This window comes from Poecile atricapillus, chromosome 13 (assembly GCF_030490865.1).
Source record: "Poecile atricapillus isolate bPoeAtr1 chromosome 13, bPoeAtr1.hap1, whole genome shotgun sequence".
NCBI classification, from domain to species: domain Eukaryota; kingdom Metazoa; phylum Chordata; class Aves; order Passeriformes; family Paridae; genus Poecile; species Poecile atricapillus.
Genome location: NC_081261.1, coordinates 10325355 through 10350214, shown reverse-complemented (window position 1 = coordinate 10350214; position 24860 = coordinate 10325355). Strand labels below are relative to the sequence as shown.

Genomic DNA, 24860 nt, shown 5'->3' with positions numbered 1-24860 from the left:
TGCATTGGGTAATTTTTTTTAATATACCAGGGAACATTTTTGGCCTTAGAAACTATGAATCTGCTCAACCAGTGGAAGAAAAAACAAAGAATATGTTAATGGACAAGCAGTTCAAAGCATCCATGAGGCACCTGTAAAGGGAGAGAGACCATTCACAGCAGCTCTCCTCAGATGAAGGCAGATTTTGAAAGGAAAATAAAACTCTAGCAACAACCCACTTGGAAATACAAGGAGAGAAAACAAGAAAGAATGGGAAAAGTGCAGCTAAAATGTTCTGACCTGTAAGTAATAAAACAAGATCTGGCTCAGAATCTGCCTCTGACTTCATGTAAAGTCTTAGGCATTGTAACTGCAATTTTACTCATTTTTAACAAAAAATAATTTTTCCTTCATGAAAATACTGCATTTGCTTCAAAAATTCCTCAAAGACAGAATATGACTTAAAAGTAAAAATAAAAACAACCCAAAACAACACAAAGTTTTTTTGTGTTCAATTTTGGGTCCAATTTTCATTCAGAAATGGCCTCTGGTTTTGCAAGACCATAAGGAAGCCTGCAAATTCCATAAGGAACTCCTGCACTTCTTCATTCCCAGCTCATCGAAAATTAAAATTATACTTTTTAGATGCCTAACTACATGACTAGAAGGTGCACATAGAATCATTTAGGTTGGAAAAGCCCCCTAAAATCATTAAGTCCAACTATTATTCCAGCAATGCCAAGGCCAGCACTGAACCATGTCCCCAGGTACCACATCTACACATTTGTTTAACAGTTGACAGTGACTCAACATGTGTCTAGGACTGTCAGCCATTCTATGATTTCACCAATATTTGTATTTGCTCTTCACTGACATAATTTTGTGTTTGCAAGTAACCCAAAATACTATTATTTGTGTATGTGAAATTGCTTCAGTGAACACTGCTGGCACAGATCAAATAATTTTTTGAGAAATGGTATTTGCCTGATTTATGCGCCAGTGAGTAACTCATAAATACTTATAAATATTTAAATATTCTAGTCCTGCAAGAGTGTGTGTAGACATTTGATATGGTTTGTACTACATCACCTCTGAAGCACTACTCCATATGGCAATTTCTTGCATTTGAAACCAAGATTAACAAATCAATGCACCCCGAAAAACATTTTAAGATCAACAGTACATTATTTTCTAGTGAGTTTTCTTTGCAATTTGTAGACAATAGATTTCCAATAACAACTTGTAATTAAATCACTTTCTCTTATTCAGTTGTTGCATATTAAGACTCTTGACATTTTACAGATGGTATCTTTGGAAATGAGAGATATGAACAAGAGGGAACAGTTTTAAATGAAAGTTCCTGGGTTTAGATTACATATTAGGAAGAAATTCTTTCCTGTGAGGGTGGTGAGGCCCTGGCACAGGTTGCCCAGAGAAGCTGTGGATGCCTCATCCCTGGAAATGCTCAAGGCTGGATGGGGCTCGGAGCAACCTGTTCTAGTGGGAGATGTCCCTGTGGCAGGGGGTTAGGACAAGATGAGGTTAAGATCCCTCCCAACCCAAACCATTCTGTGCTTCCCTTTTGGAAAAAACATTGGAGTTTGGCAGTTGACACTTCAGTGTGCAGGTTCTGACATGGAAACAGCCAAACCAGTGTCAGTGTCAGGCACCCTCCCTGGATTTCCATGCAAAAATCTGGCTTCTGCTCTTGACATGAAACCACAATCATTCTAACCACACCTGTGTCTACCATTAATTCTGATAAAATTTTATTTGAGTAGGCTCTCTTAATTGAAGTCATCATGCCAAAATATATAAAGTGGGTAGAGTGCAGCAGCCCTGATTAAATGAATTAATGTCTGATGTGAACATGGAAACATTTCTCTTTTTAGCCCAAAGCAAAACCAGGTCCCCTGTCTCCACTGGCAGGCATGCATCCACATAAACATAATTAATCTTCATCTGAGCACTTTTAACTTTTTCTCTGGAACCACATTTTAGCTTTTGGAACCTTTGTGCTTAGATTAAACTTGTCTTTCTTGCTACAGATTAATTCAGATCTTTTTACATCTGCTGAGAGGATACCTTTTGCTTTGTTCAAAATGCAGCAAAACAATTGAGGCTACACAACAAACCTGATTGTGACAGTTGTTCTGTGGAACTGCAAATGATGCAGGGCACTTTGCTGGAGCCCTGAGATAAATTTTTTGAATTGAACTGCTAAAGGTTTTCACAGTGAGAAGAGCTTTAAAAGAGAGACAGAAAAATAAAAATCAACAAATCAACTTTTTTCTTTGCAGAATGTATTTCTTTGATAGCAAGGGAGGAAAGAAAAAAAAAAAAAAAAAGAAAATCCAAGCAAGAAAATTTTCCACATTCAAGAAATAGCTGCTCACTAAAATACAGTACAGATGAACTCACTGTGATATCCCCAGCTGAGGCATCCTACCAGACAAAAATTAAGTTCTAGGTATAGCAGGATCATTTCTAGTGCTCAAGCCAAGCATATTACACTGCATTTATGTGCAAGGCAAGGAGTTAGGTGCTTCTGAAAATGATCTAAAGTCAAAACATATTTAGCAGGGAGTTCTCAGGAGCTGATCAAAGGCACCTCCACCCTCCAGCACATGCTCACAGCTCAGTACTGCCCACTTGTGTCTTTGGGCACTCTCCCATGTGCTGAGCTGCTGTGTCTGCCTCCAACACACACCAGCTCCACCCTCAAAATGCCTAAAAACCCAGCATGGTGTCAGGGCTCAGCAATGGGAATGCTGTTGACAAAGTGCTGTTGCAATGATTTGGGTGCTTGTTGGGTTTTTCTGTCATCCCTGTTCAGCCACTTTGCACTTTCTGCAGGAATCAGGCTGAATTGTTTTCAATTTCTGTTTTTCCCCTTGATTTTTAATATTTTTAGTTTTGTTTCTGCTATGAGATTGCATTATTAAATTACTATTAATGCACTAATAACGATAATAACAATAGTAACAATAATAACATTACTACTACTAAATGCCCAATAAGTTGCCTTCACCCTCAGTTACACATCTGCACCCCATTCCTCAAGGTGATGAAGAAGGGGCTGCTTTGGCCAACTAAAGGAAACCTCATTTCTTTCCTGAGTAGCTCCACTAACACCACATCAAACCAAAAGCAGAGGCTGTCGCTCCCCTGCTCGTTCAACCGTGTTTGAAGTTGGGATATCACATCGCTCACAGGAGAAGCAATCAATGCTGGTGAGCTAATGAATAATTTCCAAGTTTGTACCAATACTTGCAGCAACATGAAAGAAAAAATCACATACCAGGGAAACAACAGCAGGAGAGGCAGAGCATGGGGCACAAACTGTCAATATTTCAGGACTATGATTTGATTCTGTAGATAACTGTTGCTACAACATTCCTTAAGAAAACACTGCAAACAGAACATTTTATCTCACAATATACTTGTCCAATATAATTATCTGGGCTTGAACAATCCAGTTGGAAGGAAACAGCAACAAATACCTGACTGTAGGTGCTGTGCCATCAAGAAAAGCTTCATGAATTTGTGAATAAACACTTCATCTGAATGTGGATTTTATAGGTGCAATTGCTGCAGGAACAGCTGGCTTGCCACACTTACGTGGAGTGCACACACACACACCCACACCCATACAGAGATACCAAATAGGGGTGTTTGCTTTCCTCAAACAGTATTTATTTATTGTTTATTATGAGACCACAGAGTTAGGTATGCTGATATATCTACCAAGAACAGATACTCTGCTGAAAGCTTCTTCCTCACTCAACATTTTCCTCTCCCACTTGACCCCACAAATCCCTTTTTGTGTTTCACTCCCTGTTTCTCAATGTAGAGCTTTGCTTTTTCTGAGTTAGCATCAATGCCCACGATTTTGGGACAATTAAAAGCTCTGCCCTAAAGTAGTTTCTAGTGAATCAGAAACATGCACAACTCAAAAATAAATCTGTCTTATACTCCACGCTTCTAATGAGCCTCTGGAGTATGGTGGAGGAATCAGGAATGGATTGTTCCCTTCTCCACACCACATGGCTGTGGGGAATACAGCTCCTGGAGATTTTAGGATCACTACAGTAAATCTGGAGCCAGTCCAACACTGCTTCTCTGCATTGGCAGTGATTTACCTGACACCCATGCCCAGACCAGGCTCTCAATTAATTTTTTCACCCAGTTCATTTAAATTCACTCTAGTCTCCCACTCCCTGCTGGTGGTGCTGGGAGAGTGTTTGGTCCAGCTATGACATCAGGAAAGTACTTTAATGGGCCATGATTTAGAATTTAAGGGGATTTTATTGTTGGCTTAATAACTACTTATAAGATAAACAATGTTGACAGGATAAAGGCATTTTTATGGAATGCATCTTTTCCCTCACCCTCAATTATCTGTATTACAAATTGACCTGTCTGTATTGATGATGATGATGATGATGATGATGATGATGATACAGATCTAGAAGATTACACAGACTTTTTTTTTTTTTTTAAAGTTGGGCTTTCACATCTGCCAATCTGTCACTTGCCCATTAGGGAAGACAACAGGAATGTCCAAAGTGTCATACCTAATTCTAATGACCTCCAGTCAGATAAAGTGCCAGAAGGTACATCCAAAAACCACCCACTTGAACATTCTTAAAAGTTAAATGACTCAGCTGGGTGATGTGCTTGCCAACTCACCAGACTATTCCTGTGCTGATTAATTAGATGCATGCACTGCTTTAGCTCTTATGACAACTAAGCCTTTAATTTATTACTCATGCATTGAATCTTTGTGACAACTTAAAGAAAAGACAACAGACAGATAATCTTTCTAGTACTTTATTTTTGGCATGTGAAATATCTCAAGATCATCATATCAAAAATTAATTTTTTTAAAAAATTATGGTCCTGAGACTCCTTATCTAATAAAAACTTCTTAATGAGGAATTAGAAGACACCTACAAGTGGTTCTTACCAGAGCTGCCAGGAGAATGTTTCATCTGTCCCATGCACTACTTGTGTATGATTAACGCAATTTGAAGAGTTGACACAATCCTATGTTAACAGATATTTCTACTCGTCCTTATAGATGCAAGAAAACTCTAAACAGTTCTATTCTTGGGATTAAGGAACAAAAGAACTTTTAGAAAATCAGAAGATAGATGGCAGGTTTAGAAGGAAGGCCACTATTTCTCACCATAATCCAAAGTTGTGCATTAAAATGTGTAGGAAAATTATTAGCATAGCTAAAAGTTATGATTAAAACCAGCACCTATTAGATGTAGTGCTTGTACTGGTAAAACCACATTTCAGAAAATATACAACTAGATTTCTCACATCCATGCACTTTTCATTTATTTGAAAACATTCATTTATTTGATCAACATGATGGAGAAGAAAAATAATAATGAGGACCTTAGAGAGAGAGGATGGGTGAAGGGAAAGCAGGAGACACACCTGGAGTGAGAGAGAGAGGCCATTTTGTGGCTCTGTGAGTTACAAGGCCACCAGACTCTCTAAAATGAAATGTAACTTCTAATGCAGCACACAAATGTCAAATTGGGAAGTTCCTCACATAATCAAGGTCATTTTCAAACCTTTCCAAGACTGTGACACTCCACCAGAGCACAGAGCACCCAAAGAGATGTGACAGAGTTTTTGAGAGGATCAATTAGATTGGGACTTTCTGATGTCACTGAATTCTGGTAATTATGTTCCTCAGCTTGCTGAGCAGCCCTGCCCTTATCTTGCTGCCAGCCTGTGGCAGCCACAATTTATGGCTTGGGTGAACTTTAAGCAACAGAAAGATTTCTCTAAGAGGCAAAAAATAGGGGAAATGTGCGGGATGCAGTACCTTTAAATAACTGCTGCAAGCCAAATTCTGACTCATAACAAAGCAGAAATCTTATAAACAAATTTTTCATAAACCAAAGTGTGCCCTTAAGTGTTTAAAGTATTTTTGATTTTTTTTCCTACATCATTTAATAAAGGGAAAAAATATACTTTAAGCAGGCACTAAATTTGCTTCCAGGTTTCCAAAATTTCAAAAGTTGCAATCAATAACTTTGGTTTTAAATTAAAAGCTGGTGAGCCATTACCCACTCTTGAAAAAAGTCAGGATTCTGGAAAAACTGAAAATGGAGCAGTCATCTGGTTTTCAGCTTCAGATGGTGAGCAGTTCTGTTCAGATACAAAATTCCTTTGACAAACAGTCATTGTTACACCTTGTGTTCTGTTACAACAGTTTTGCAGTTTATCAATACTATCACTATTAATTGGTTAATATTTTGTACTTGTCTTATTTTCATTGCCTACTTAAAATTCACTGAACCATAACCCATAGAAATAATTCCTGGAATTTAGGTTTAAGTTGATGTGACTTTGAGAACCCATTGTTCCAAATATACTCCCAAATAACTGCATGTCAAGCCTTTATAGCTGGGTTAATATACTTTATGCCTTCTTAATGTATGAGATTTTATGTTTTACTGTGTATCTGCTGTGTTGAATTAAATGCACGTGTCGTTCAAACACATCCATGGTGACAACTGGGGCTAATCTTAAAGCACTTTAAACAACCTTCCAGTCTTTAAAGGCAGACTACAGGAGAGCTGAAGAGAGACTTTTGATAAGGGCATGGTATGATAGGACAAGGGGGAAGGGCTTCAAACTGACAGAGCACAGGGCTCTAGATTGGGTATTTTATCAAGAAATTCTTCCCTTTGAGGGTGGTGGGGCCCTGGCAGAGGTTGCCCAGAGAAGCTGTTGCTGCCCCATGCCTGGAAATGTTCAAAGCCAGGTTGGATGGGGCTTGGAATGACCTGGTCTAGTGCCAGGTGTCCTTGCCCAAGGCAGGGGGATGAACTTGATAATTTTTAAAGTCCCTTGCAACCCAAACCCTTCTGTGATTATTATCTAAATTGGGTTTTTTTTTAATGAAAAGCTGTAAATCAAGAAAACAGACATCACCCTCTTTAGGAAATAATCCTGCTTAAGAGGTAACCACCTTATTATTGGCCCTTTCTCTGCACTCAACAGAGTCCATGGTTGAATCCTTCTTCAGTTTTAGCCGCAGTGTCTTAACCACACTCAAGGTCTCTGTAGATCACTATCCTGATTATTCAATAACCCTGCCCATTTCCCTTCCTTAGTATTCCAACAGGCAACAATACAACTTTCTACCACCCAGATGAAGGAGACAGTGTGGGCCTTTTCCAGGGAAGAACTTCAACAAATGTTTAAATTAAAGCAAGAACATAAATTCATGAAGATAAATGGGATAACACAAGTATTTGTTATATCCCGCTGTTTAAGTAGCTCTGTGATCCCCAGATCCTTGTACAGGATGCTGAGATTTATACCACAATTGCACATTAATACACTCATTAACATGGAAACAAAATGTAGAAAACGTAATTCCCAGGCAAAATATTCAGCAACCACCTTCCCCACAGCAAACTAACTTGTATTACCACAGGACCTTTGGACAGGTTTTCATCTTGTTTCTTTAGGGTTAATCAAACCACATACTGAGGTGCACAGACCTTGGCCAGGCCACCATCCCTCCCTTGCCATCAACAAGAAGCACAACAAAACACAGAATAAAACAATAAACTTGACACACCTGTACCAACCTCCTGCTTCATGCTTATGCTGTGAAGCAGACACCTTTGGAAACAAACCTCCCAAAGTGTTTTCATGGCATTAAAGACAAAAAAGGGATCATTGCTGACCACATCTAGGAAGACAACAGTGCCCTCACAGATATTCACATGCTTCAAACAGCCAGGACAGACCAAAGCAGGGACTCACGGAAGGCTGTGTAGAGCTCCTGCAGGGTCAGGCGGCCGTCGTTGTTGTAATCATCAAACTGGAGAAGGTCTTCCAGTGTACAACCCAGTAAATCATCCTCCAGCTCCTCCTTCTTCATCAGCTGTAGCAAAGAGAACAGGTAACCTTACATTCAGTGTAATGCTACACACTGCTGGCCTGGCTCAGCTGGCAGATTTTCCACGGAATGACCTTTGGGGACATAGATAAATAGACAGATAGATTATCATATCTATCATTACATATTTGCTTTCTATCAAGATATTAATATTCCTGCAGCACTTTATGGACCATGAACTGAAGAGCTCCTTCCTTTACCAGCTGCACAGAAATGCATTTTCATTTTGAAAATGGAATGAAAAATAAATATTCAACAGGGAAAAAGGAAAGTCTGCTTCTCATTCCTCCTCTGAAAGTAAGGACAAAATTTTATTCCCTGATATTAGGACTAGAACAGGCAACAGTGGATGGTGTACTCGACACTGATAAGCTTTTCCAAGCCTTGACAGTTTTCTTCTTTTGCTTTTTTAACATTTCATTTGGGTTCTCTGAATTTATTGTAGAACATGAAGAAAACTGCTGAATTGTTGCATCGTCCAGACAGGAAAGCTTTTTTCCTGTAGGCCAGGGACCCTTTTATTTACTATTCTAGTCTTGACTCATTATATTGAAGCAATTTAAAGTAATAATGCTAAAAAAATGACCCTTTACCTAGCAAGTAAAAAATATTCATTAAAAATGAGATCAACCATAACTTCCAAGATCAATCCTCTGAAGATGGAAATTTCCCTCTGTCTACCATTTTTACAGAAAATTTACTAACTTTTCTTAAGACTGACAAGTTTTTACTAGTCCTGATTTAATGTCAGGAAAAAAAAAACAGTGGAAAACACTTCAGCTGTGACACACTTAGTAGACTTAGGAATCTGACTTTAAAATACATTAAAGATTTAAATGGAAATAACATTCCAATTACCACCATTGTAAATAGCCTTATATATCCATGGCTGTAAAACTGCATGGGAATTTCACTGTTGGATCCAGAGGGAAAATACTGGATAGGGTCTATCAGCAGACAGGAGGCAAACCAGCTCTGAATAGAAGGGGATGGGCCATCTGCTGCCACTGTTTTGCTCAAAGCAGTTCTTTGTGGAGAACAAACAAACAAACGGGTGCTGCATCCATGAAGGACCAACTCCCCTGGAGAGACTCTCCTTTGGGGTGAATCCCTCTGCAATGAGCTGCCTAAAGATCCACCTCCAAGTCTTAAAGATTACCTTTTACTGCAGCAGTGCAAGTTACCTGCCTTGAGTTTTTGCTTGCAGACAAGGTTATACTGCCCAAGGGACTGTTTTTCTTTTAAATAAAACAAAGCAAACACACAGTACCAGCTTATCCAGCAGTCAGAGGGAACAAGATCTCACTGCATCACATTCAGCTCAGCTTCTTCTGCCCATGGGCACTGAAATTCCCATCTTTGGGGGAAATTTCAAGTTGCAGAGAGCTTCAAAATTGAGAGCTAATGCAAATCAATTACAAATCTACCTAAGAAAGAGGTAAGAATAGTTCTGCTAAGACTATAAACTGGGTAATTAAAAATTGCACAAGCACATTACGTAAAAAGATTTCCTTTGAAACCTGGGTGGATAAACCGCTCTTGTAAGAGCACAGAAAAATCATCCTGTTAAAGAGAAAAATAAAGAATTGGCATGCTAGAAATAAACTGTGAATCCTGCTGCTGTGAGAGCCCAGAGCTGCCCCAAAGATGTGTCCCCAGCCTGGCTGGGACTCAGCCATGCTGCCACCAAGGGGCCCAAGACCAGAGCAACTCAGCTCAGGATTAAAAGCATGCATGGCTTATCCAAATTGTGCATTAATAGGCATTATTTTGTCTTTTGAGAGGTGATCCCACTGATTACTCAGTCCTGCTGGTGGCCAGACTGTGTGGAGAATGGTTGGGTGAGAGGGCTCCTGACTGAGGCTGAACTTACTCTGGTCCATCAAACTGCAGTGGGCTCCAGATGTTCAGGCACATTTACTGATTCTGATAACAGTGAGAAGAATTAAAATAAGAGCAGCCAATGTCTGTGCTCGCATCTGTGAGAGAGACCTGGGCTCCAGGCACATCTGCAAACAAAGCCCAGAGGAACTTTGAGGCAGACCTTAAAACACTGTGCTTTGCAATAACAAATGCTTGCAGGCTGCCAAACCTTTATTTCTATGAGTTTTAAAATCCCAGTAAAAAAGTTTCATGTAAAAAGGGCAAAAGAATTGGAGAGTAGAACAGACACTTAGATGCCACTATGTAAAAGATGGCTTTGAGTTCAGATAAAAGTATTTTCTTACAGCTACCATGTCTTTATGAAAAAATCATTGTCTTTAGAGCAAACATTGCATATATTCTCAGCACTGAGATCTAAGGGAATTTATGCTGACACTTAGCATTGTGTGGAAAGGATCAAGCATCCTGTCAACAGCCTGAGGACTAAAATGTAGCACAAGCTGTGCAGGAGAGGAGTGAGTTCAGCCAGGAGAAGGATTGTGCTTGCAACACACTCTGTGTTCCCTGGGAAGTCAAAGTGCAGATGAGACACTCAAGGGTGAGCTTACTCTGAACAGCCTGGTCTAGTGGCAGGTGTCCCTGCCCATGGCAGGGGTTGGAATGAGATAAAGCTTTAAGGTCCCTTCCTACCCAAACCATTCCATAATTCTATGAAGGAACAGCTTTGGAAACTGAAACAGGTCCCAGATAGGACTGGCTTCCAAAGGGCTCTTAAAAGGCATTTGCTTCTAATTCTTCTCATGGATGACATAATGGAATGAAAAAGACATTTTACAGGACTGTGTTCCCAGGTCTGCATGTGCAAAGAGCAAGTTGAGGACACAGAGTACCCAGATGGAGTGTCCAGGATGGCTGTTTGGTTCACTTCACCAATGAGATGAATTCCAACAGCACAGCATGCCTGAAATTAGAAATAACAGTTTTTTCAAGCTCCTACCTTTTTTATCAATTTCTGCTAATCTACATTTCAGCATCTGCCCAGGAATTTTAGGATAATAAACCTGTTGAAAAACATTCTAACTTTGCTGTCACATTATTCTATATTAACACACAGTCCAGAAGGCAGAGAGAATTGAGAGATTTCTGACTAACTTAAATGCACCTAAAAAAGAATCTAAATTAATTGTCCCCAAGCCAGCTAACTGGAAATATTTCAGAAGATGTCAGTTAGAAGAGCAAGGATTATTATCTATTTTGAGGAGTATGGATGGGGCTGGAAAAGTGCCATGTTTTTTGTCTGGAGATGAGCTTGAAATGCTTGAGACAACACTGACTCCTAGGAGATGCAGAGAGAGTCTCATTGACTGTGTTAGATTTTCCTCCTTTACCTGCTGCTGACTGGACAGGTACAAATGACCATTCCCACACGAGTGCTGCTGTGTTAAATTCAATTCACACTTCGAATGAAAATCCACTTCATAATTCCATTTTCACTGAACAATAAACCCACCTGAGCCAGTTCAGAGCTGCTGAGGTGCCCATCACTGTTCAGATCCAAGTGCTTAAACAGCTCTTCAATTAGGAAGCGCTTCTGGGCTACTCTGTCCTCGGCCAGGCTGCTGGGGGGGCTCTGCCGGCGAGCCTGCAGGTCCAGCAGGATGCTCTTGAGCTGGCTGTAGTATGCCATTGTACAGGTGTCACCTGAGAGAGAAGACAGCATTACTGGACCATGTGCACTTACCTTGAGCTTTTTAAAGGACTGAGGTCCTTAAGGGAAAAATTAGGCACGTATGTCTACATATTCAGCTCCACTCAGCTCTGCACTTGATGAGTAAAAGCTGTTACCTTTTGTAATAGCTGGCAGATTTTCTAAATCCTGCTGTCAGGGATACTCCCCAGTATGTTACCTTCCAGATTTTATAGGGCTTCAGTTACAGACTTCCACACTCAGTTTTATAACTCCCACAAATATTAAATTGGCTCTATGCTTTTCTATATGAATAAATTTATCCCATATAGTGAAAAATAAACCTCGGGAAAATGATGTTTATAAAGTTCCACTGTTGTAAATGATAATCTAAGAGAGTCACCCTATGTTAAACATGAGGCTGAACTTAAGGAATCCTTAGAGGCAGCCTGGGATGGTAGAAGGCCAGAGGAAGGACAGTAAGGAGCTTCCCCTGCAGCTGTGGTGTCACTAGTGCCTGCTCCCATCACTCTGCTGCAGGCTGAAATAAACACTGTCCTGGCCCCAACCAGGGAAAAAAGGTTATTATCAGGGAGAAATCCTCAAGCCACTGTCCTTGAAGTGGCTCTGGCTTGGCTGAAGAAATCAGATTGAATACTCCTGACCCTGAAAGCTCATGCTGTGCCTGTGGCATCCAGCTCTCCCACAGCTCTTCTCCTCCTTGAGGAAATGCATCCACATGTCCAAAGTGGTATAAGATATGATGACCCTTTTCTGCTCATCTGTTGTCTGGCAGAACTCAGCAGAATGAGAAATGGCAACTGTCTTTTTGTGCAAATCTGTTTGTGTTAGTGCAGAGCACAGCGGCTCGTGCCTTGGAGCAGACCCTGGAGCACCCTCAGGTTTCAGCTGTCCCACACAGTGGGTATCAACCATACCCCACCAACAGCATCAACACCTTCAGCTGCTCCCCTCAGATGTCCTTGTGTCTATAATGTAATTTACCTATCATGTAAATAGCCTTACTCTCTGCAATACTGGTTTTAAAACAAACTTTTCTTTTAAATCCCATCACTGATCCTATTGGATTAAATCTGAGGTTTAATTTTAAATCAAAGAGAACATGGTCCCAACTCAGTTTAAGGGACAATACCCTTGCAGATCAGCTTCCAAAAGACTATAAACATTATTCCTCTGAAAAATAACAGAAAACTGGCACAGTGACAACTAATGTTCCTGTCCTTTTCTTGCTGAGCTGCAACATTTTGGACCTCTTGGTTCCACTCCAACCAAAACCCAATTAAAATTCCAGGTGGGAGGCATTTCTCTGATAGCAAACCCATCTACTGTCAAGTTGTGTTTTTTTTTTTCTCCATTCATATTTTGTGCTCACAACTTCCAAAGCATCATGACTCGAGAAGGTGAGAGAGGACACAGAGGCTGAACATGTGCTCACCAGTCAGGTCAGTGCCCTCCTGCTACACGAACAAGAACTGCAAGATAAGGCTTATTTCCTACCCTGAACTCAGTCCCATCTAGTTTGGAGAGTTTCTTGCTGCTCAGGGATATTAAGCAGCTGATAAATCTTTCCTTCCCTCTACACAACCTCCAAAAATCACTGTGTCCCACTGGGGATCAGTCTTGTTTTACAGAAAAAACAAGCCTATTCAGCTGCTATTAGTTGTGTTTATTATTCTTGACTTCTTTATTCCCAACCATGTCATTTGATGGCTTGCGAAAGCAGTATGAATTTTTTTTTTTTCATTCAATCACCAGCTTATTTAAGAGAAAACATGATTACTGTACCCATTTAATCAAGCTATTCTGTTGTAAATACTGTTTTAGCTACTGCAATAATATTTTTTCTCTGAGCTGGAATTTTATTGTCAGTCAGAAGCTAATCCCGGAAATGTATCAAGGGCTAATGACGATAGGGAAAGCGATTTAATTTTCTTGCACTTCTGCTTCTGCTTAGTGGTTTCCATCAGTGAGCACCAGCGCACCTACAGGCAATGCACATGGTGACACCTGGGGTGGCTGACCCACTTACATTGTGCTCCCCACAAGGAGATGCCAAAGCAGTTCTTCCTCTACACCCTCCAGAAGTTTTGTTTTCAGCAGCTGAGACTTCTTTTGGCAGATATTTGCTGTTACCTGGGCAAGGCTTTCCCAGCACTAACCCATGTCCCCAAGTGTCACATCTTATATGTGTTTTTTCCCCCACACTTTCATGGATGGGGGACTCCACTACCATCCTGGGCAGGATGGAGTCAATCCTTTCAGTGAAGAATTTTTTCTTAATACTCAATCTAAGCCTCCCCTGGTACAACTTGAAGCCATTTCATCTCATCCTGTCATTTACTACTTGGGAGAAGAGATCAACTCTCCCTTGGCTACAAATTTTGAGTAGTTACAGAGAGTGAGAAAGTCCCCCTGCGCCTCCTTTTCTCATGCTGAACCCCCCAATTCCCTCAAGCATGGTGTGAGCCAGGACTCAGTGATCTCCTCTGACTGAATTACAACCCTCTTGGATTCTTCCATGCTCAGAAAACAAAGCCACTACAAAACTGCTTTTCTTGAAAAACGACATGCTGATCTGGGCTGCAAGCCAGCCCAGGGTAAATGTGCCCTTTTGGGGGGGTAACAGCCATGCTGCAGCTTCCAGGCAAGTGTGATGGGCAGTAAGAGTGAAATAAAGGAGAGCACAGAAGGACAGAGCTGGTGACAGCCGCTGGCAGCAATTCCCAAATCCTGCTATAAACTCATAGTACATTTTTTCCCATCACACTGTTGCTATGTTCAGGGTCATGGATCCAGCAGACCCCATCCTGCACAGCAGGGTGAGGCCAGTCCATGGTGAACACATCAAAGAAAACCAGCAGTAAGACAGACAATTATATCTCTTATTTTAAAAAGTAAGTCCAGTTTCACATGTTGCTAACATGCTGCAGACAGAAGGTGCTTCTGGCCTCTGTCAAATCTGGCCCAAAATTTAATTTCATTCACTTCCTTCTGGAAAAAATCACACTTCCCAGCTCTGTTGGAAGTGGATCCCAAGCCTCTCTCCACAGTGTGGATGTGACAGACTGCATGGGTGTCACGCCTTTGCATGCTTTCCCTGACATCCCAGACATCTGAGGGCTGCAATGACACAGAGCCCAGCAGGGCTGAGCTGTTTAGCAGCACACAACAAGTAAAAGCAATAAAGTTCTGTCCCAGGGTGTGAGACTGATAATTTGCTCCTTTGGCTGAGCTAAAAGATTGATAGAAAAATGCACTACAACTGTAATATATATGCATGTAAGTATATATGTATAATTTATACACATACTGTAGTAGAAGAAAGGAGAGAAAACTTCTCCAGGTCAGTTGAAGTACTCTGATCTGAAACTATAACATTATACTAAGTTTGACCAAAGTGTTGGCTCAGAAGTTATCTATGCTTGGGACATTTGAGCTGATGTGCTGCTGCACAAAACAGACCTAATGCTTTTTATTTCAAACAAATTAAGGCACTTCGGTGACCAGACATGGATGCTGGGAGCAGCCTAGAAAAGACACTGCCTGCTCAGCCAAGTTACAGAGGAGACATACTCAAGCTACTCAAAATAACTGGAAAGCCAATACCAAAGACAGTAAGATTCTTCTGCAGCCTAGCACTGTATTTCCTCTCACCCTCTCCTGCTGTCCTGACAACTGTAATCTTCTTACACTGTGCCAAGGATCTACCAACTTTATCTACTAAATACTGCCTCTCTAGGCTTTTGCCACCTCTTGTTCAGTTCTTCCAGGTATTAGAAACATGACTGTTAAGCAAAAAGAATGTCAGAAAAGCTGCCTGTTTGTCCTCTCACTTATCCCCACTCTCCTCTCCCTCTGCCCCCAGCAGTTTCCTTTCCTAAGCTCATCATTAGCAGTTTATCTCATCTTAGGCTGCTCTGCTTGGTAGGTCTTGCTAATGGATGTCTCTCAGCTTGGTTTCCTTGGTACAGCTTCCAAGGGACTTGGATTCTGCTCACAATTGCAACCTGAATTGTGAGGTTTAGGTTGCATGTTAGGAAAAGGCTCTTCCCCCAGAAGGTGGTCTCACCCAGGAACAGGCTCCCCAGGGAATGGTCACAGCACCAAGCCTGACAGAACTCAGGGAGCATTTGGACAATACTCTCAGGCATATGGTGGGATTTCTGGGGTTATTCTGTGCAGGGTGAAGAGCTGGACTTGATGATCCTTGTGGGTTCCTTCTAACTCAGGATTTTCAGATTCTATGATTTTAGCTGACCCCCCACTGCTCTTCAGAGATGGGTTTTGAAGCTTTTCTTCCCTTCCCTGTTTCTAAGCATCATAAATGCCACCACATATGTATTCCAGGTGCCTGTGTGGTACTGCCAGCTGACCCTGTGTGTGCTCAGGCACTATCCCCACCACACAGCTGGGGAACCAACACACAGAGAGACACCTACACAAATTCTGGATGAGCTAAAGCTGCTATTTTGTTGTGCCCTAAACTGATTCTTCCATTCTTGTCCATTATTTCCTTCTTCATACTGGAGAAGATCTCTAAAGAAACAAGCCCTTCTTACCAGTTTAGAGCAATTTCAAACCCTGTGAAGCCTGGAACTGTTTGAAAAAAGAACAAACAAAAACATAGGGAAAAAAACCCAGTAAGACAGAGGAAGAGTTAAAGAAAACCCAGCATAGGAAGGTCTGATTGCTAAAATGTGGCAAATAACTGTTGAATTTCCATGCTCTGCTTACTCCAAGCAATGCTGCTTCTTGCTCTGTTTTGCAGCAGTGACTCAATTCATCCCGTTTAGCACTTCTGCATGCTTTGGCAGATAAAATATTGATCAGCCTGCCAAGAGACACAGAATGCCATTATGTTTTTATGTCAGAACTCAGTAATGATCTACATTTATCAAGAGCATCCTCCCTGTGAAAGGTCAGTGGTGAATTTGGCTTAATTGTGATGACAGATCATTAATCCAGTTCCCTCAATAATTGTCCTCTTTAAAAATTTTACTCCTGGTTTCTGCAGGTTTTTACACTTGTATCCCACAGCAATCTTCAACACAGCCCTGAGTAAAAGCAGGTAACAGAGGAACAGCAAGACTGGAGATTAAAGTGTCCTTCACAGGAATGCAGGGTACAAAATAAAAATAAACTGAGGAAGTGAAGATCTTGCTTTGATGGGGAAACTAATCTCCTAATGAAATATTACCATGCGAGGTGCCTTACAATACAATGATTACTTGAAATGTCATTTCTTCTTTAAATATCAGAAATTATCTGATAACACCTACAGAGTACCAGTCTTTGAGACCTTGGTGTGCAGATCACCTGACAGCAGATGTGAGCCTGAACACACACAGAAGTCTTTAGAGGATTTGAGTCCCACTGGTTCCTGAGCTATTTTTCAGCAAAAGCACATGGACTGCAAGAATGGCAGGTGGCACCTGCAGCTCTTCCTAAAATCCTTGAGAGAAGCTGTGCAGCCATTAGCATCCAGGCTAAGGATAAGAGTGTGTGATTATCCAGAAACACACAAGAAAGCATACAAAGAAATTCAAATGTCTTGTGACCCTTCAAAAACTCTCCAGAAGTTTCCCCTGAGTGGCATCTCCACACAGCTGGAGCATGGTACTCAGTCCATATGCTCTCAGATCTGGGCTCCAAACCCTTGAAAATCTGCAACTGTGCTGCCACTCCCAGCACAGGATTAGACTCAGTGTGCTGTCACTGCAGGTGAGATAGGACATAACAACCCTGCATCCCACACAGAGCTGCCAGCCCTGTTTGGCACCTGGTTCCTGCCATCACCTGCCTGCAATCCACCCCCCATGGCAGGATGGTGCTCCTGGTCACTGTCCCCAGGGGGGAGAATGCTAACAACCCAGTCCAAATAACCCACCACTCAAGGGGGAACTCCAGTGACACAAGTTTTCTAGGCAACCCTTCAGCATCACCATATGTGGTAATGAAGAACAGTTTGAAGCAGGCTAAAAAGTGTCATTTCTAAGGCAGGAGGCATCAGAGGTGTCATTTTATTTGACAGTTCCTCTCAGACCACGTTGACTATTTTCAGCTGTTCTTATGGCAGTTTTCAAGCTCCAGGAATAAATTCAGGGCAGGAGATGAGAGCACTAAGATTTGTTTTCTCATCCATATCTATAGGGTACAAAAGATACTGTTACTGAAAATAACATTTCTAGACAAAATTAAAGGGGTTGGAGAAAAGTTCTGTTTTCAAAGCAGCCCTTTCATTGTGTTTCACTCAGGTTTTATCTGACATTGTTAGAAGGTTCAGAAAATTACTAAACTAAAATGTTATAAATTTATCTCTGAGTGTGGCTCCTTAATTCTTGTGCCATTTATGGCAAAATTCCTCATTAGCACCAGCCTGTTTTCCTACATACAAAATAAAAGTGTTGGCTGAACAGTGGAAATGTGGTCCCAAAATATCAGACAGCTGAACCTGAGTGAGACATTATGTGAACTCTTTACCCAATGATCTGCTGCCTTATGACCTGTTTGAGTCAACAGAATAAGTTTACATGGGGACAGGAAAATTAAAGATGACTTCAGTTCTTCAGGGGTCTCCTTGCAAATCCCCATTCTGCCATGCAAATTTTTTATCTGTCTCTTTCTATCTATCTTCCTCTTCCTTTAATAGCTTGTTTCTGCACATGCATGGAGAGTTTGGCTGGACTTTCCTCCCAGCTCTCCTGTGTGGTTGGAAAGAAGAAAATAACTGATTCTCTCAACAATTTACATGAACAGACTTCTCTGACCAAGTGCAGCTGCAGGATGAGAACATCAAGAAACCTTTTAGGAATTGATAATTTCTTCCAATTTATAGATATCTGTGAGTTTTGAATCTTCTCTGATTTTTATAGGTTGTAAATACTACAGACTAGATACTAGGAAAAATTCTCCATTGAAAGAGTGGTTAAACCTTTGGATAGGCTGCTCAGGGAAGAGGCAGAATCATCATCTCTGAGAGTTCAAAAAATGAGCAGATGCAACACTTTGCACAGTGGTAATGGGGATAATCGGCTGAAGGCTGGACTTCTGATCTTGGAGGTCTTTTCCAACCTTAATGATTCCATGATTCTCTACAGGGTCTAAGAAAACCAATTTAGGATGAAGAGAAATCAACTCAAATCTTAATATATAAAAATCTGTAAAAAATAAACAACCATCTAACCAAAATAACAACCAAATAACAACCATTTAACTTCTGATTATTCAGAGAAAGCTTCCTATAAAATACCAGGCTGTGTTCTGCAGCAATTACACTGCACAAAACCCCACTGCAGTGCTCCTGTAACACCTGATAATAACACAGGGAGTGTTCTGCTGCTCCAAACATCACTGAAAACCATTGCTGTGAACAGAGGAAGCCACACAGCACAGATGTGACATTTAGGCAATGCTGTTAATTACATCCTGTTCCCTCACAGCATTACTGCCTGCCTCCTTTACAGACAGACAAGCCCCTCTAAGGCTGAATACCTGCTTTATTCCCAATTTGAATCTACAGGTTAAATGAAACTCTGGTTAAGTTCCTGCTAAGAGGAGCAGATGTTTAACATCATGCAAATTCATGAACATCCTTCAGTTGCCTCTGCTGAAAAAATTCAATTAACAATAAAAATCCAAACTAACTTGCTTATCTTAGGGATCAGTTTCAGCTAGTAAGATGTAGTTTTATCAGGTATCCATATATAATTTAGCAGCAACTGGGAGCTCACCAAATTTATCAGAGAAATGGAATGGAATATATGCCATGAACTAGATACTATTAAACAATAGACATTTACAACCTGGAAGAGTTAAAGCTTGCCTCACTGTATATTTGTTTCAATATTTCATTTTATTACAAGAAAAAGAACCCATCTATTACTCTGTGAGGTTTAAAAATATATTAAAAACTTACCACATGAGAATATTAATTCCCAGTTCTATAAACAAAAACTCTATTCCTACCTTAAACAATTACCTTCCAAAGTGCATAAAGCTAAATGAATCATATGCCTCAGCTCAAATACACAGAAAGAGATGGATGAATTTTAAGCCTTTCTTGGGAAGCCCAAGAATTACAACTTGGTTTGCCAAGTCCAAAGGCAAGTTGTAGATTTGTGTCCTGCCTAGAAGGGAGCAGGAGCAGCCCCAGGGAGGGAGGCAGGAGGAAGCCTGCAGGTGGGAAAACACAAAATAAATGTAATTTATCAAGTGCCTATCACCACCTAGGCAGTGTGCCACAGATTTATAGATTTTTAAAGCCAAGAGGGATTATGTGCACACTCTGACCTCCTACACCGAGTTCAACAAGATTTTCCCTGCAGCAGCTCCATAATTTGTTTGCTCTATAGCACACCACCCAGGAAGGCTTCCAGCACTAATTTACGCATCTAAGAGCAATTTTTCAAATGATTACTTAGTCTCAGTGGGCAAACATATTGTATTTTTAATTTGTGTAGCTTCAACTTCCATCCACTGAATTTTGTTATTCATATATCTGGTACATCAAACTGTGTCTCATATTCCATGTCACCTTCCCAGGCCTGCTCTGCTGTTGTGCTCATCTCATGTTATAGCTGTCCTCTCCGAGGAGCTGTGGGATACAATGGCTCTCACTAAGGCAGCTCACATTCTGAATGACTGGGTTTTCTCTCTTTTCTGGGAATTTTATCCTTCTGTGATTGCCAACAAAATGACCATGGCCATCTTTGCAAGAACCTTTAGCTTCTAGTCAGCAGTGGGTGGCTTTTCCGAAATTCAGTGTCCACCCCCTGAGCTGGCTCAGCCCCTCCCTGGTACTACAAGGTGATGCTGCAGTGCCCACAAAGAGCACAAACATGTTCCTAAGCCAGGGATTTGTAGATGATTTTGTGGATGATTGCTCTCATTCCACCAGGACATCTCTCCCAAAGATCATTCAGCATTTCCAAAGACTATTTAGCATAAAGGAGATGGAACTAACAGCAATGCCTGGGCTGGGAAAGCACAAAAGCAAACAAGGCTATTCTGATTATATTTACTCCCAACTGAGTATTAGCTGTTATTTTTGTTTTAAAAAATTAAAAACTATTGTCAACCCAGAGTGAAGAAACAATTTCATGAACATCAATGCAGATGAAGGAACAACATGCAGTCAAGGCAAACAATTCATAACTCCTATATCGCTTGTCTCAACTATTAGGTGAGTGTAAATATCACAGAAATCCTGAGAGAATTATGCATGAGTCCTACACTGCAAACTGTTTCTAATGATTACTTTACTCAAAACACAGCCCACTCTGCTATAAATCTATTGCTCCACACAGAGATGTGATCTTATACACACACTCAACTCTCTGTAACTGTTGTGCACTTTAAATTATATTTTGTCTTCAAACTGTATTGTTCTACTTTTTAAAAGCTATTGAGCTAAATTAGTGGTGCTGCATCCTAAGGTGCAGACAAGGGAGGACGGGAGCAGGAGAGGAAAACATCCTTTATTATACAGGTCTTTTAACAATAACAACAAATTAGCTTAAGAACGTCTTAGTTATTTAAGTTCCCACCCCAAAAGGAACAGTGTAATGAATTGCTTCAGTGATTGAGAAACACTGTATTGAAAGAGCCTAGGAAGACAGTGAAGTTTTTACAAAGGGTAAGATAGTGTCATAAAGTTCCTTTACCTTTAAGAAAGTTAAAGTTGCTGGGGTCTCCTGGGAGTCTTTTCTCTTGACCAATTATCGGTCATTGCTGAGAATTGACAGCAGTTTTAGCCATTGAAAAGTAGAATCAACTCGTGAACCCCACCTTAAAGTGTACACCCAGAAGTCTGTGGTGCTCTTTTGTTTTCCAGACTGTGAAGCGTGGCGGAGCTCCGGCTGGCCTCCGGTTCCCTGCCCAAGCCATGTGGCCGGGCAGGGGCCGGGCCGGGGCCGAGCCGGGCCCGCCGCGTCTCTCGTCTCCCGGCCGGGAGATGAGGCTTGCCCCGAGTTAGGTCGGGCTGGGCCGGGCTCGGCCCGATCTCTGGTTCAGCTGGAGGTTTTGCTGTAACTACATTCACTAGAAAACTGCTGAGTGAAAGAGGAAAAGAACTTTGAGCCTGCAGCAAGCAAAGACAGAGACCACGCTCTCTAAAAGCAGCTATGAAGAACTTTCCAGCGCAGACGGTTCTAGCTCCTGTTCAGCAGAGATCACCGAACCATCTACAAAAGCTTGGGCAAGATTTTAACTCTTTCTTATCCAGATGAGACTTGCGGATTAATCTTTTCATCCAGAGAGAGAGAAGGAGAGTGATCAACATAAAAAGAGACTTTATAAACTACTAGTGGCAAGAAAGAAAAGAGACTTCAAGAAAGGTAGAGAATTAAGGAGATGCTTTAATTAAGCTGAAATATCTTTCTGTTAAAACTATGGAAATGGACAATGAAGTCTTGAGAAAAACCCCTTTAATTCATAATAGAGTATGGAGAGGAATAAGGTGTTCAAAGTGTAAATTTAAGTAATAAGTGAAGTAATTGTGGTATAGTGAAGTGCTGAGAAATTTGAAGCCTTGAGAGGCAATGAGAAAAACTGTTTCTTAGTGAAGCTCACAGAAGCAGATGAAGAATACTTTTTTTGCCTTTGACTAACTTATCCTTAAAAATGCTATCTTCAAACTCATGACCCATAACACATTTTCAGTGATGTAGAATGGGAGGGGTGGGCTTTAATACCAGTAGCTCTGAGCAGCTGATATCAGAGAAACGAGAAACTATAACAAAAATAGTTTTCTTGTGACAAACTCCATAAATTAACAGAAAGGAACTTCTGTTTCTCTACAGAAACTGAGGAAAAGACTATGGAAAGAATTAGAACTGTTTAAACCATCAAAATTATACAGTTTTTGTCTCTGTTGTCATGTAAACAAAAGAATAGTGAGCAGTGAGAAATGAAAAGGTTTTTCTAAAAGTTTATTCTGGTGTTCTTATTCTTGTAGTTTGTCAATAAACTCTTCTTTATTCCTTTTAAGTTTTATGCCTGGTTTGCTCTTATTTTAATCCATATCTCACAGCAAGAAATAAATAATTCCTTTTTTCCCCTTTTTGTTAATTACTGGTTTAAAACCACGACAGATAGAGAAGAAAATAAGACAAGAGAGGTGAACTGGGCAGGTGCAAGGTGTGTGCTGGGAATTCTCAATCGGACCCATAAGGGATACTGCATAATTCTGCTTTCCAACATGGAAAACGAAACAAGCAACAAAAAAAGTAAAAAGTCTTACTTGTGAAAAGACACACTCCCACATGGTAACAGCTGAGCAACACTCCTGAAAACAGGGGTGCTCTCCATAAATCCAGGCTTGAATTTCTGTTTCATCACTTCAGCAATCAAAGGTAATTAAAGGCAAAGCTACTGTGTATGACTGATATCTCCATTTGTGTGATTCGTTCTTCCTGGGGTCCAATCTCCATCCCAGAGCCCTGGTGCTGTGTGAGCTGCTCCATGGCAGCACAGTGGGACACTCCAGGAACCTCCACACTCAGTCTGTACAGAGCAGTAAAACTAACACTCTGCTTTTAGCAAGAACTGACTAGATGGTATTCATTTCACTTATTTCCTTGTGCTTTTGCTGTAAGGGTGGCTGGATGACAGGTTTCTTTCCATGGGCTGAACCTTTGGGCCACCAGCAATGGCAGGAAGGCTCTGATCAGTGTGGTTTCATCGTGACAGGCTACGAAGGAGGATTTGGGTGTTGGTCAGCAGGCACTTTTGGGGTGTTGGGAGCAGTCTGTACTGATCTACAGACTTCTCTCTGTCCATGTCTGACCAGCCCATTTAAAGGCTCTGAGGAAAGGCTCTCGCTGTGCTTTCAGAGAGCTCTTGGCATGGGTTTAAAGCCCCAAGTGCTGCCAAAACACAAACAGCAGAATAAACACGGCACAAGGGATCTGCTGGGACCCTTCTATCTGTACACACGGCAGCACCAGATGCTGTGTCAGTGATGGATTACAGCCTCCATACAGAGGCAGTGAAAGCACAAGATGGACAAGAAGTTAAGAGCTATCACCCTTGGCTTTATGCACATAGCCACAGACAAGGGAAAACCCAAACCATATACATCAGGAAGGGTTGTCTGAAAGCCAGTAATATCTTTTGCAATGTATCTGTTGTAAGCATGAGTTTACACCTGATGCTGTGCTTTATCTTAATTCTCTGCACCTGAGATTGCTATTTTTAAATGAAGGGAATTAAGCTATCAGACTATTAATGTTCGGGGAGTGCTGCTTTGTTAACACTGAAGCCAAATCTCCCTGGGAAATCTGCAGGACAGAAATAAATAAATAAGGTCATTCTGGACATTTGAAGCACCTGAAACCATTTATGACAAAACCATCTGTCATCATGAACTGGAAGAGTTAATTACTGTACAGTGATGATTAGCTTCACTAATCTTCACTTCAGCAGTTATGTGAGGAAGAGTCTTGGTCCACCAGTCTGAGTGTGCAGGAAGCCAGGCCTGTCTATCACTGTAGCCAACACTTTTTCCTCATTTCTATATGGAAAATGTCTTCATTACTTTAATTCAGACACCCTTTAATTTAAAGTAACCAAATCAAACAGGCTTTTGTTAGATAAACAGGACATTTGCTCATAGTACCTGCTTCAGTTGGTGATGCTACACAAGCTGCAGTTTGACATTTCACAAACCTCTATCTTATTCCTATTAGAGAAAGCAAAATTGTCTGGATTCCTCTGGGAAGTAACCAATGCTCACTTTTTTATGGCTGACTGGTACATCTGTCAAATACTTCTAGATAGCAAATAAGTTATTTGGAAGCTTTAATAAACCTTAAAGTCCTCTGGCACTAATGTAAATTTTGCTGATTCTGTTCTGCTCTGAAACACTTTTCCAAACAATTCACTGGCTGTGCTGTCAGAAGGAATGCTTCACTATCACTCAGTGCTTGGGGTTTCATGAATCTGACTCCCTGGTAAAGGTATTTTTCATTTTCACTATCTGGTGTCTTATCTGTATGAAGTATGCACAGGGAAGCAATGTGTATTACAAAGGTTACTGTGCAACATCATTGGTGATGGATGCAGTCAAGAACTTTTTTTCCTTTTCTTGGGTATTTGTGTGCACAAGTTTTCTGTGATACCTTCTTGAAAACACTCTTGCTTCTATCACAAGACCACAGAATATGCCACAGGACATTTGTCCTCTATCACAGAGTTTTTAAAGCAGCTCTGAGCCCACTGCCTATGGTCACCCGTTCTCTCAAGAACATTGCTACTCAGATGGTGTGTGATGTTTACAACAGGGAGAGCAGAGGGTATATGTGCACACAGGGAAGTAGTTCTCATGACATTTTCAATCCAAAAGCAAGA

General features: G+C 40.9%; 1 protein-coding gene across 2 annotated transcripts in view; it reads right to left on the bottom strand.

The window, feature by feature from the left end:
• The window catches only part of FSTL4 (follistatin like 4), a 207026-nt gene that overhangs the window by 85440 nt on the left and 96726 nt on the right, over positions 1 to 24860 (bottom strand). For both annotated transcript variants that reach the window (XM_058848655.1, XM_058848654.1), the window contains 2 exons: positions 11316 to 11506; positions 7786 to 7906 (listed from right to left, as the gene is read on the bottom strand). In XM_058848655.1, coding sequence (XP_058704638.1) covers positions 7786 to 7906; positions 11316 to 11506 — 312 coding nt within the window. The remainder of the gene's footprint in view (positions 1 to 7785; positions 7907 to 11315; positions 11507 to 24860) is intronic.